Source organism: Helianthus annuus, chromosome 10 (assembly GCF_002127325.2).
Source record: "Helianthus annuus cultivar XRQ/B chromosome 10, HanXRQr2.0-SUNRISE, whole genome shotgun sequence".
NCBI lineage: Eukaryota > Viridiplantae > Streptophyta > Magnoliopsida > Asterales > Asteraceae > Helianthus > Helianthus annuus.
In genome coordinates, this window is record NC_035442.2 from 6,407,402 (window position 1) to 6,421,639 (window position 14,238).

At 37.4% G+C, this 14,238-nt stretch overlaps 1 protein-coding gene and 1 non-coding gene across 3 annotated transcripts; one reads left to right on the forward strand and one right to left on the reverse strand.

Moving 5' to 3' along the window:
- LOC110883890 (E3 ubiquitin-protein ligase RNF4) lies at positions 1-5,016 on the reverse strand. Of its 2 annotated transcripts, none has more exons than XM_022131554.2 (6): positions 4,859-5,016; positions 3,167-3,439; positions 3,032-3,077; positions 2,167-2,285; positions 1,160-1,415; positions 1-222 (listed from the first exon to the last, which is right to left on the reverse strand). In XM_022131554.2, the coding sequence occupies exons 2-5, from the start codon at positions 3,434-3,436 to the stop codon at positions 1,167-1,169; spliced, it is 684 nt and encodes a 227-aa protein (XP_021987246.1). In that variant the 5' UTR covers positions 3,437-3,439; positions 4,859-5,016; the 3' UTR covers positions 1-222; positions 1,160-1,166. The 2 variants fall into 2 exon arrangements, with proteins under 2 accessions (XP_021987246.1, XP_021987244.1); XM_022131552.2 differs by having other exon boundaries at positions 2,167-2,288.
- An 8,886-nt stretch (positions 5,017-13,902) lies between these two features.
- On the forward strand, positions 13,903-14,008 carry LOC118483490. The gene has a single exon (XR_004870779.1). It is a non-coding gene; the product is annotated as a small nucleolar RNA R71 (small nucleolar RNA).
- The last annotated feature ends 230 nt before the right edge of the window (positions 14,009-14,238 follow it).

A 14,238-nucleotide genomic window follows, 5' to 3' on the forward strand; every position in this document is an offset into this window, starting at 1 on the left:
TTTACAACCCACCAAAATATTATAAAAAAGAAAAGAAAAGAAAAGAAAACAAGACCAATGAACTGCCATAAGGGTTCACACATAAGAAGATCAAGCACCCTGAGGTGACAAGATACAACACAATTGTGGTCCATAATATCATTCAATTAGTTCAGACTCCTTTCCTACCTGCATATATCCTTCCTTCTACCCCCTTACCACAAGCAACCTATAACAAATGTCCTGTCATCAGTACAAAAAGCCCCATCAGCATACAATTCAAACCATTTATTACAAAAAAAAAAAAAAAAAAAAAAAAAAAAAACTGGGTATGTTGTCATTTATACGTCAGTAGGAGGCAAAGCTAGGGATGGGATCGGTACAGTACCAGTACAGAATTTGAACAAAACTTGGGTACCGAATACCATACCGAATATATTGGTACAGGTATCGGTACGGTTAACCGCTTTGGTACCTTTTTTTATTTTATATTTGTTGAGCACTCGTACAGGTACCAAATGGTTTAAATCGGTAGTACAGGTACCCAAATAGGTAAAACTGATATGAGTAGCAATACGATACGGGTACCAAATAGGTAAAATCGATACAAGTACCATAAATACCATAATATAAAATAAAACATAATATAAAAAGATTTCTTAAGTTCTATATAGAATTCGGTACCAGTACCATTTTTTACCGTACCAGTACCGATACCAATACCAAAAGTAGTCAAAGTACCAAATACCGATATCAATAAAACAGGGTACCGATACCTAAAAAAATACGGGTACGGATATTTGGGAAAAAAGCTCATCCCTAGGTAAAATTGAGCATTACAGGCTCTAGAAAAGAGCGTAAAATTTCCTCAATTATCAAAATTAACCTCCAAGAAAGACAAAATTAGATTAAAAAAATACAAGATTTCTGGGATCAAATCAGTGTTATAAGTTGTAAAGGTATAATGCAAACAGGTCATCCTTATTAATATGATCCAAAAAAAAAATAATCCCGAAAAGGAAAGGGACTCGGCTCTAAAATAGAGTGGTCTGAAATACCATTTCAAAAATACTATTAGATTAGAGAAGGCAATTTGAACATGGTTATTATAACTGATAAGTGATAATAGGTCAAGCGTCCTAGATTGCGATAAATAGTTTAAAAGATTAGGTATACACACCTTGAATTCACTTGGTGGTAGGGAGGTAAACCCTAATAAGATTTTTGGTCGTAAGTTTCTGCCTACATGTGGGGCATTTATGCTGAGCTTTTATTGCGGCCGTGATACACGCCTTGCAAAAGATGTGACCACACTTTGTGGTCACTTCCTCAACCAATGAACCCATACAAACAGGACAGCTGAACGTCGGTTCCTTTGGTGGTGGTGGTGGCGGCGGTGGCGGTGGTGCAATGTACTGTGCTCTATCCTTCTGCCACTACAGAAAAAACGACAATAACTTTTAGCGAAAAGTTCGCGAACTGTTCGGCAGGTAGTTCGTTTATGTTCGTTCGTCTGTTAAATGAACGAACACGAACAAGAAATTATGTTCGTTAAGCTAAACGAACGAACATGAACAGAGGATGCGTTCGTTTACGTTCGGTAATGTGTTCATTTATGTTCGCTCGTTTATGTGCATTTGTGATTGTTCACTTAAAGGGTTTATATGTTATATTTTTATTATTGGTTTTAGCTTTTTTTTTCTAATATTGAAACCCTAGTTATACTATACGCCTTCGAAAACATATCTCATTTGACTATTTCAATTTCAGTTTGTGTTAAATCTTGAGAATTTTTTTTTATTTTTGTGTTAGTTATTTTTATGACATTTATGTCAACTAGGTTCGGATAATTATGTTAAGTACTTATTTATTTTTTGTGGATTCTTCGTAATCTTTGTGATGAGAAATGCAGCTTTTATTCTAAAATGAATATATGTTTGTTTGTGTGCATGAACGTCCGTTTGTGTTCATGTATGTTCATGAACATTTGTTTGTCTTCTGCTGTTCGTTTACGTTTGGTAAATGTTCATGAACAGTGCATGAACACATTCGTTTCCTTAATGAACAAACACGAAATCTCGTTCGGTAAGCGTTCGTGAACAGTTCATGAACAAGTTTATTCCTTAATGAACGACCACGAACAAAACAGAACAAAATATGATAAAATGCTATAAAAGATTTCGTTACCATAGAGCCACTACTTCCTTCCAAATTCACGTAGAGTTCACAATTGATGGTTGATGGATCTGGATGACCTCTTCTACGCTTGTTCGCCTGGTTAATACCAATCGCAATAGCAACTTCTTCTGCTATATACATCACATTAATTAATTGTGCTGTAAAGCATAGGATGATATGATATGATACGACATGATATAGTAACAATCCAACCTCTCAATATAGCCGAAAATTCTCTTGAATTTTCAATCATTTATATTGTTAAAGCATTTGCACACCTTTAATAAAAACTAACTATATACTTTTACATATGCCCCTCACCATTAACTTGTAAGCACTTTACGTTATGCCCGTAATAACATCGACGATATGAACAAATAAAAAATGATATATCACCGACATATTGGTTATCGGTCCCCATGTAAAATATCGGTGAAAGATATCTGTCAGAATACCTGTACCGATATTATCGACGACATTGACCGATATCTGATCGATCTTTGACCGATATATCACCGATTTTCCCGATATCAGTACCTTTCTTCTTGGTTTTGCCATCCGTCTTTCTTCTTATTGCCGCTATGAGTGTTTTAAGTCTTAGTTGTTAATTGTTAGCGTTAAATGCCAGTTCCTACTTGCTACAATTGTTAGTGTTTTGCAAGTTGCAAAAGGTTAATTTGTTAATGATAGGAGAGTATATTGAATTGTTAAGTGTTAAATTGCTATAGATATAAATTCTACATGATATAAAAATTACCGATATCCCACCGCGATAACCTATTTCTCAAATACCGGTCCTTGACCGATGCCCGATATTTTACCGCAATAACGGTTTAGTGCACTAGCAAGGGTATGTTGACGGTCGTAATCTTACCTGCATCGACATCAATCACTGTCCTTCTCCGTGATTTCTTTTTAGCCTAAAGTCAAAGTACAAATCAATGATATGAACCCAAATGATATAGCTAGATAAAACAAGCAAAGCGCTCCGCTAGCGTATAAAACTTACTTCTTCAAATGCTGTGGGCGATGATATGATGACTTCATCATCCAATTCTTCAACGTCAATTGCTGCAGGTAGTGTGGATCCAGCTGGCTGATGAACATGACCACTAGGAATCACTGGAGTAGCAGATAATGATAATAAACCTTGAACACCGTCATCCACTGAAAGGGCTTGCTCAAGGCTTTCAACTGGAGGAACGTTAAGATCCAGCACGCCTTTCCTTCGCCTAACGTTTCTTGCATACTTCATAACTTGTTGTCCCTGGGTACTCATTGTCTTATTTACCAGCATGAAAACAAACGCGTATCAGATACTCTTGCAATATGAAAAGATAAATAAACATTGTAGTATTGTATAATACTTCATGATCATTCATCTTCACCAAGTCACATTGAAATTAAAGATTATTCATCTTCACAAAGTCACAATAAAATTAAAGGTTAAAACTTTAAAATAACTTCAATACAACCATAGTTTCAAGATCGGAATCTAAAGCAATCACATACTTTCAAAGATAACAAATCATCATCATCGTCATCAACAACAACAACCATACCCAGTATAATCCCACCTATAGCGAAGCTATTGATAGGGTCTAGGGAGGGTAGGATGTAGGCACGCCTTACCTCTATCCCAGGGGATAGAGAAGCTGCTTCCAGTGAGACCCCCGGCTCCAAAATCCATAACCAAGACATAAGCTTCTAAAAAAACATATATAAGCACGCCACTACTACAAAAGATAGAAATAAAAATAATATAAAACACATAAATAAGTAAGTGCTTGTTAGTAAAACTACGACACCGAGAATAGGTGAAAACCTATATATACTCGGTAAATCCCATCAATAGCAAAGCTAAGGTAGGGTCTGAGGAAGGTAAGACGTAGACAACCTTACCTCTACCCCGTAAGAATAGAGAGGCTGCTTCCAGTGAGACCCTCGGCTCAATGGTAGTTTTGCATCAAACCTTGGACATAAGACACATAACACTCGGCAATTAAGAAAAAGGCCAATTAGTGCATGTACTCCCTAGTCTTTCGGCTATCAACGCCACCACATGATGCACGATTAACAATCCCCCTCTTTTAACGTTATTTTCACGAGATTAGTAAAATAACGTTAAAATTAGTGCACTTTCACTTTTGCCCCCTGAGCATCCACACATATATACATTATATGTGCATACCGCAAGCAAGCAGGGCTATTCAAAGATAAAAAAAGATACCAAAAATTTTAACCTAACTACATCTTCATTATCATAATATCACATGAACATTTTGACAAAAAATCAAGAACAAAACCTAATTCTTCTTCATAAAAATCCAATCTTTAGACTTACAAACTATTCTAACCCTCAACCAACACAAATACTGTTGATCACACTTATAATTAAATAACTGTTCATCCACTTCCACTATGCCTCCAACAACAACCACCAAAACAAAATCACAAACAATTAATTCAAACTTCAAAATCGAAATAAACTCTACACTATCACTCTACAACACATAAAGATAAGATCTTTCTAACAAAAACCTAAAATTATAAACAAACTCTCCGATCAAAATCCGTACGATCAAACCGCAAATAAACAAATTACAACAAATACACAAACATCAATTGATCGATAACAATGACGATCAAAAACTTGAATAGAATTATCAAAATTAACAAAATCAATGAAATTAAACGTTACCTGATGCTATTGATCGACCGATCGAGAGCCTAGAGTGGTGGAATGATGATATTGGCAGAGAAATTGAGAGGATTTAGTGATTTAGGGTTCGGAAATTGGATAATGAGAATGGGGGAAGTATTTGAAGAGAAAACCTAAATGGGTTTTTTTTTATAAAACGGGTCGGGTCAGTGGATGTTTAAAAGAAACACACACGTCTCTCTTCGCGGCCATGAGATGACCGCCATTCGGTCGTGGAGTTTGACTGTACGCGCTTGGGTTGGCGCGTGGCGGTTTGTTGGTCTAAGGCTATAGGGTGTGGTCATGACCCTCATGACCACCATGACCCTCCATATAGGCACCACATCATCTATCTTTAATCCATTATTCAAAACCACTACCCTAAGGGTGTGGTCATGACCCAAACCACTATCCCCTTTATTTTTGTTAATTTGTTTTTGTCTTAAAATTATCAAATGGGAGGGTCGTGGTAATCGTGGTTTAATCCATGGAAACCACCATCAATCAATGTGAGGGATGGTATACCATTTAATTAATGATCCTATGTGGAAATAATGTTCCAATTCATGACCCCCACACCCCATAGCCTAACGGGAAGATTGCATTTAAAGTCAAAGTTATTACTGGTTCATCATTCATGTATGAAAAAGTCAATGTCTATAGTTCTTATCTCCGTTTGATAATAAAAAAATAGGAAAATTACCAGAAAATGTCATTTAACCAATTTGATTTACTAAAATGTCACCGCAGAGTCTTTGTGTCCAGGATATTTGATGAGTCTGTCGTCGGCGTATCAAAGCCAAAAGATGGTTGATGCGTCGGTCTCTGACTCCTCGTTTGGCTTGTCTGACTTCTTATTTTGGTTTGGCTGACTCTTTATTGTGGGTCGGTTGACCTCTCGTTGTAGCTCGGCTGAATCCTCTAATTTTATTTTATTTTTCAACAACACTTTTAATTTTATTAATTTATTAAATTTAGATACCATATTATTGTGTGGAGTCTATGGATACGCAAACTTTTTATTTGGTGGCTTGAGTCGTTTTCTTCCAACATGAACGAAAAAATAGTCGTTTTGTTTTTCAAAGTAAATGAAAAATTCCTTATACTTCTATTTTCATATGACAATTTTCTAAGCTTTAAAATTGTAGGTACCAATTTTCTCTCGGGGGGTCTGGTTCATGTTCTTTTAAGTGATCCTATCTTAATCCAAGAAAAAATCACTTAAGGATCTTGGAGATGACAACGTGTTAATTAGTGTTTCCCCCTTTTATTCGTTGTTCTGTTATTTGTATGTGCAAATTGTATTATTCAATGTAATTCGTATTTTCAAGAAATAAAGATTATTTTTTTTTTAGTTTCTTGTTAAATTAAAGGATATAGCACTATTTCAAGAAATAATGTTATTTCTTTTAGTTTGATTAGACTATGTGGTCCAATCAAACTATCAAAGTTCTGGGGTCGTCTCAGCGTTTTTTGAGGCCCTAAGCGAGCTACAAAGTCGGGGCCATTGTAAGACTTGAACCTAAAGAATATCAATCGGCAATAACAAATCGCAAAATCAAGTTGTAAATTGCTAATATCAAATCGCAAAAATTACTTTTTATGGTTACTCAATCGCAAATTACATCATCGCATGCAATCAATTACCCCTAAGTTCTCCCCCAATTGTCATTCACGTCATTTGCAGTTGCGAGACCTAGACACTTTACTTGTATAAGTCATTATATCTTTCCCTATGTTTTTGTCCATTTGGGCTAAATATACATGTAAGACCATGGGGTATGGTGGGGATTGGGTTGGGCTTGGGTTGGGGCATTTGTTGACACGTGGAATGGGAGCTCCCCCACCGCCTGGTTACGTGTCCCCGGGGTATGGCGGGGCGTGGGTTGGGCTTGGGTTGGGTGTGGCAGATTGTTAAAAAAAAATAATACAAAAAGAGCAAGACAGCTAGCATGTCCCCCCCCCCCCCACGCCCGGCTTAAAAGCCAAGCCCCAAGGGCACGCCCCAACCCAAGCCCACCCGGGGTGGTGCCTTGGGTGTTTTCCCTCAACCCACGCCCAAACCCCCGCCCCATACCCCATTGTCTAATATATGAAAAAAATATTGGAGACCCCTACTTTTTGGGGCCCCTAGACCTTTGCTTAGAATGCTAAACCTATCTGTCCGGCCTTGTAAAGTTCAAAGAAATAGATTGATTGATTTAATATACAAGTGTAATAAAATAGGCAAATTGTAGTTATCTTTTCGGTGTAATAATGTAAATCGTAATCGGGTTGGTAGCAACTTTGCTATGGGTCTTTGTGATATAAAAGTGTTACCTTTCAAAAATAAAAAGGTGATGCTAAGACTATAAACTTTTTTAGGCATCTATATTTTCAATCTTGTACGTATCAATCGAAAGATTTCTGAACGCAACATATATACATTTTATGAAAAGTTATAAAATTTTGGCTATTAGTTTATAAAAGTAGAAATTCTGTAGATCCATATACATTTTAAGTATATAATATATAATTTTTGTTACTTTTGGTTTTTTAATACGTTTTTTTAAAGAATGGGTGAAACGTGAGCTGACCATATCAACTTACCAATGTTTGAAAACGAAGGATTAATCAAACAATTACGCGATTACTTGTCCATTCGTTTTTCAAAACCGAATGATGTCATAAGTGATTTAAAAATATTTACTATTACATAAAGTTCAGGGCCGACCCTGGAGGTGGGCGGGGAGGACTACCGGCCAAGGCCCATGATTTTGTAGGGCACGTAATTTTTTTTTAAAAAAAATCGATATTATATATGTAAAAAAAATTAATAGAGTATAGCCAAACAATTACTAAAGATGATAGGCCCACTTACAAAAAAAAATCATATGGTTTATATTAGTTAGCCCATTGGAATTAGGTTAGGGAGTCCAATACCCAAATGATTTTAAAAACTAATAAAAAAACAATTAGTCCATGTTGTTGGGCGGCAACTAGTGCCTGTGGATATTTAAACGTCGTAGGAGACAGACCTGGTTCGACGAAGAACTCACAGAGTCTGCACGCACAGAAGTCACAGAGTCTGCACGCACAGAAGCCACAAAGTCCATGTTCTTCGATTTCAGTCTTGCACGCAACCCCGAGCCACCAAGCCTAGAGTCTGTTCGACAAACTCAGTCTCACGATCACGGATCACGCATTCAAGTAAATATCAAATCATCAATCGTCAATCGGCCCTTGTTCAGTAATTCAGTTGTTAAGTTTTGTTTTTGGTCGAATTTACTCCTGACCCTTAGTCCCTTATTAGTTATTATTTATTATGTTTCTTTTTGTCGAATTCAGACCCTTGTTTAGGCGATTAATTATTATCGAATTCATGCCTTTTTTCTGTTGTGTTGAAGACTAAATTGTTGGTAATTTATACAAAACGATTGTCAAATTTAGGCCTGAATTCTTTTTTTCTTTTTTTCTTTTTTTTTGTCGAATTCGGATGTGCTTTAAATTGTGAAGAGTTAATTCACCAATTTGCTATCAAGAATGCAAGGAGGGTTCACGAATCATTGGTTAACTATTAGCTTATTAATTTTTACGATATGTCACTCATTCCAATACAATATTTTGTATTTTGTTAATTACATTGTTAACGGTTCACGGTTGTATGAAAAACTAGTTTAAATTATTTATTTCGTTCAGGTCCGAGGGCACGTTTTTTCGAGCTCGAACATGGTATATGAATTCTCAGGGCCGACCCTGATAAAGTTCAATACTATTTTAATTCGTCATAAGTGATTTTAAATATATTTATATTTACTATTACATAAAGTTCAATATACTACTATTTTAATTCAAAGTTTAAATATAAATACTTACTATTTAAGTAAATAAACTATAGTATTTTCTTTGGGGATGGGGTTCGCTGATTTAGGAGAAGCAGCGGATATTATCGGTTGTCAAGTGGGGGAAGTTCCTTTTTAATTATCTTGGTCTGAAAGTCGGTGCGAACATGAATCAGATATCCAATTGGAATTCGGTTTATGATATCTTTGATGCGAGATTGGCATCCCTTCTTTCTATGGGGGGTAGGGTCACTCTTATCAAGTCGGTTCTTGAAAGCCTCCCGATTTGTTATTTCTATCTTTATAAGGCCCCGGTCAAAGTTTTAAGTGACTTAGAAGCCAAAGTTAGAAAATTCTTATGGGGTGCAAATGATACAAACAATAAACTCCACTGGGTGGCTTGGCAGAAGATTACTAGTCCTAAGAAGTATGGAGGGCTCGGGCTTAGCAATCTGCAAAATATTAATATCTCCTTTCTAGCAAAATGGGGTTGGAGGTTCTTATCGGATAAAGGAACGCTTTGGAAGAAAGTTATTGAAGCCATTCATAATACAAGATTATGCTGGGATTTTATCCCGAATAGAAAATCCATGGGAGGAGTTTGGAATAATATCGTCGACGTTCTCTCCAAAACAAAAATCGAAGGTACGCCATTAAGGAATTTCTTTAAAAGTAATGTTGGTAATGGGGATAACACTGCTTTATGGTTGGATCCGTGGCTTTGTAATGAATCGCTCAAATACAAATTTCCGGAAATCTTTAAATTGGAATCGGAGAAAAAGTACAGAATTATATTATTGAGCGGGTCAAATCCGAAAGAAGTGGGCATATTTATGAATGGGCCTGGAAGAGGCCGGTTGTGGCCGGTCGAGAGGTTGACAAGCTTGTTGGGCTGTGCAGTTTACTTTATAATACTTCTTCTAGGTCTACTTCGGATTCATGGAAATGGATTGGCAGTAAAGACGAGAACTTCAGTGTTGACGTGATGTCATGGTCACAATCAAATTTAATCCAAATACAACTAAATAGATAGCGGTAAGTGGGTATCGAACACAGGGAGTTTGTGGAAAATGTGTTATTTGAAGATTTATCTAAGTTAACTAAAATTAACCTAATGACAATAAAAGTAAAATTTAAGAGTTGATTGAGTAAATTGATTTTAGAACTAAGTTTGACTAAATAAATTGCAAAATTGAGAATTGATTTTTGTAAACAATTTTCGAGACAAATGACTATCTTGAGTTTCCAGTTTGCTTCGACTTTTGTGCTAACATTCAACTAGAAAGAACTACATAGACATAGTTCGTGTATGACCAATTGCAGTGATGAAAGGGAACTAAGTACTCAGATTCCTAGAACGTGAGGTTGTTACCCGATGATCAATTAACCCTTACTCAAGCCTAACTATACCCATGATATCTCGATTGCCAACGGCACCAAGAACGTATGGTTTCTAATTAGTTTAGCATAAAAATCAATACTTTACTAACAATCAATCATGCACCATAACAAACAATTCAAAGAGAAAGGAGTTGTTATTCTAAAAATATAAAATAAAAGCACAAGTCTTACACAACCTTCAACCCAAGATAATCATAGAATGTTTAGCCACACATGGCTTGAAGTGACATCATAATGCAAAAATAGAAGGTAATGTTGTTCAACAAGATCACCAACAAAACTAGATGATAAGATGTGTTCTCTTGACTCCAAGTTCCTAGAAATAGTCCAAAATTCGTTCACTAGCAGGTTGTAACCGAAAAACATGATTAAGAATCATAATTCTCCATCAAAAGACCATTTAATGCGGAAGTTACATTTGGAACCCAGTCGGCGCCGTAACCTATGGCTGCCTGCCGTAGGTTACGGCTAGCAAGCTAGTCAACAAGTCAAGATGGAGCTGTAACCTACGGCCGCCTGCCGTAGGTTACGGCTAGCAGCTGAACTTTACGCCCCTCCTCTCCTGTTTTACGGCTATGCACCCGGAAATGGACATGGGAGCCGTAACCTACGGCCCTTAGCTGTAGGTTACGGCAGTCAGTGAAATCTCTTCTTTGTTTCTCCATAAATATCCAATTCCTTCACTTTTTATTTCCAGCAACTCCCGACATCCATCCAACCTTCTAAAACCTGCATCTTGAGCCTTATAACACCTGCACATAAAACCATCTAGTGGTTATCATGTTCATACAATTAACTGAGTAAAGCATGGAATGTGCATATAATTAAGCCTTTTAAGGGTTGTCCTATGGACCACCCGTCACATCCCCACACTTACCCGTTGCTTGTCCCAAGCAACCCATTCAAGACTATTCACAACCACAAGCAATCAATTATGCAAACCAAGCTAAAATGTGTCGTCCTTTTACTAACTTTCAATCGTACCACAAGACACACCCCTCGCAAAAACTCTCGGTGACAAGAAAAATTAGCATGTTATGCTAAACCACTCAATGCATGTATGCGTGTGCGACAATAAGCTTGCATGAGAATCAAGTTTCCTCCTAACAAATATCTAGCATGCTTATGAATCAAGAAGGACTTACGGGTTGTAACGGGGCTAGGTGCAAGGGTAGGAAAATGGTGGAATACATATGAAAGAGCTAATTGATTTGACCCGATTTTATTTCCACTACTAAACAACACAACCAACTATATACAAAACATCATCAACTTCTAACTATCATTGCAACTAAACACTTTTTCTTTTTCTTTTTTTTTTCATTTTCATTTTTTTTCATAACACATCAAACTCAACAATATATACAAGAACATCAATACTACATCCTAAATCTCCTAAACCGAGTCATCTCAAAAGGTAAAATTTTGTAGGAAGTAGGTTTGGGTCACACCCGAATGGTATAAGGCTCAAACATGGCTTTCTAAAGACCAAACCCCCACCCCTCAGAATACCAAGCTCATATATGTAATATATGAGGTCCAACCCACCAATCCCGCACTCTCACACATCTAGACGAGGCTTCCTAAAAGTCCCCTATCATTTCCAAAAGCATGTTAACTCTAGGATTTAACAAGTATTCACACACAAGTTCTATTAACACACTACACACACCGCCACTCAAACAAAGAAATATCAATAACACTCATATGTGGCTCAATTCTCACCAAGAAAAGACTAGGAATGGGTGTCGGTGTGTCAAATGGAACAATATCAAGTGTTCAAAATTCGACAATTTTTCGCTTGATTTCACAATTTTTAAAATTCTCAAAAATTTCCCCCCATCCCCACACTTGGGATACATTGTCCCAATGTATGGTTTTAAGGGGAAGATCGCTTTTACCTAAAAACATTAGCTTTCGCTAATACTCTCAAATCCCAAATTTCTTTTTGTATTATTTTTTTATTATTTTTTTATTATTTTTGTTTTTTAAACACACCACCAACTAGCCCAACCCCAAAACATAACATCAAACTAATACACCCCCAAACCTCCCAACCATAAACAAAAGCAAACAACTAACTACCAAAATTTCAAAGCTAAAGAACATAACAAGACTAAGGAAAGAGTACATTGACCTGGTGAAGTTTGACACAACCGATGTTGTAGACAATCCGACTTCCTATCACCACCTTCACACAAATATCCGTACATCTTCCCCACACTTGAATGTCGCCATGGCCCTAAAACATAGAAAGATAAAAACAGCAAGATCAATATAAAACCCCGGGTTGCCTCCCAAGCAGCGCTAAGTTTCGAGTCTTCAGCCAGACCGTGCCACCCCTATCTATGGTGGCTCAAAGAATCGGCTCCTGCCATCTCCATCACTTCCTTGTGCCATTGAGCAAAATGCATCCATCTTGTTTTGATTCGGTGGGTAATCAAATACGCTCTTGCTTGAACCCATATTCTTTTCTTCACGATCCGGTGGGTGATTTCTTCTCATTCTTTGGAACACCTTTTTATACAATCACCAGACTCACCACCCTTCCCCTCAATGGATTCATAACTAATCACTTTAGTTTGAACATCAAAGGACAACTTACGCTTCTTTTCGGTCATGGTAATAATCCCATCTCTACAATTAATTTGAGCATTTGTTGTGTATAGAAACGGTCTACCTAAGATTACCCTTTATTGTGCTGCCATTTTGGTAGAAGCATAGTCTAGAACTAGAAAATCCACCGGGTATTCGAATTCTCCCAAACGAATCATAACACTCTTAACTATTCCCCGGGGACGCCTCCAACTCTCATCCGCCAAGCTCATAATGGTGTCTACATCCTCAAGCAGACCGAAATCGTACATGTCATATAGCTCACCCGGTAACACACTCATGCTTGCCCCATAATCCAACAATGCATGAGGAATTTTTAGTTTCCCCACTCGGATAGGCACGATTGGCGCTCCATACTCTTTATCATTCTCGATTTCAACATCTTTTTCCAAACCTGCATTCACTTGATATGAAGAAGTTAGCATTGTTTCATTAAATTTAGTACTAGGAACGGTGCTTACCACATTGATATTAACACTTTTAATGTTTTTGGGATTTATCACCGTGTCACTTGGTAACTGGCCTTTTGCTTTCTTCAATATCGCCACTTCACTTGCAAGTTGACCCATTTGGGTGGTCAAAGTTTGAATCGCTTTATCACGGGCCTCGTCCTTTTGCATCCGAACCTCATCACGTTGATTCATTCGTTGCATTTCAACTTGCATCGCCTTCAACATCTCCATTACTTCGTTTCCACCCGAAGAGCTTTGACCCGTTTGATATTGCCTTTGAAATCCTTGGTTTCCTTGGAAATTCGGGTTAGCTTGATTTGAAGGGTTCCCATACCGAAAGTTTGGGTGGTTTCTCAACCCGGGGTGGTAAGTGTTAGAATTCATATTATAATTTCTACCACCCCCTCCTTGACCTTGTACCGCATGAACTTCTTCATATTGGCCTTCCACCATTCCTTGGCAATTCTCAACCGCATGACCTATTTCATTGCAAATAGCACAAACATCATAAATTTGATTAGAGGTTTGAACATTACCATCGTCCACCGCATGCACTTGTGTTCGGGTAACGGCCGGTCGTGCTCTCCTTGATGCTTGAGCTTTCCTCTTTGAAGTAATTGCCATTTGTTCCAAGAACTCCCAATCGTCATTCTCGTAATTTGTGCCAAAAGTCCCATTTGTAATGGACATTAAATCACGCGCATCATCAGCACACAACCCTTCATGAAAGGCGTTCATCAACTCCCAAAGCTCAATTCCATGGTGCGGACAATTTTTGATCATCATATTAAAGAGCTCCAAGGCTTCATGGAACATTTCGCCTTGTTTTTGTTGGAAACTCCTCAACCCCTTCCTAGCATCATTGGTCTTTTGGGCGGTGTAAAATTCGTCTAGGAAAATTTGTTGCATTTCCGCCCAAGTATAAATAGATGCCGAAGGCAAAGTGTAGAACCACTTTTTTGCCTTGTCCTCCAAAGAAAATTGAAATAATACCAACTTGACATCATCGGCCGAAAAACCTTGACTCCCAAGAGTATTGCAAATTGAGTCATAGGCCTCCAAATGGAAATAAGGCTCCTCCGTTGCTAGC

What these genes read in the sequence shown, in the direction of transcription:
- LOC110883890 (XM_022131552.2), bottom strand. Translation starts at nt 3,436, where the DNA reads ATGAGTACCCAGGGACAACAAGTTATGAAGTATGCAAGAAACGTTAGG. An exon ending in CGCCCACAGCATTTGAAGAA is followed by an intron (nt 3,078 to 3,166) that starts GTAAGTTTTATA and finishes CTTTGACTTTAG; the next exon opens with GCTAAAAAGAAATCACGGAG. An exon ending in AAGGAAGTAGTGGCTCTATG is followed by an intron (nt 1,416 to 2,166) that starts GTAACGAAATCT and finishes TTTTTTCTGTAG; the next exon opens with TGGCAGAAGGATAGAGCACA.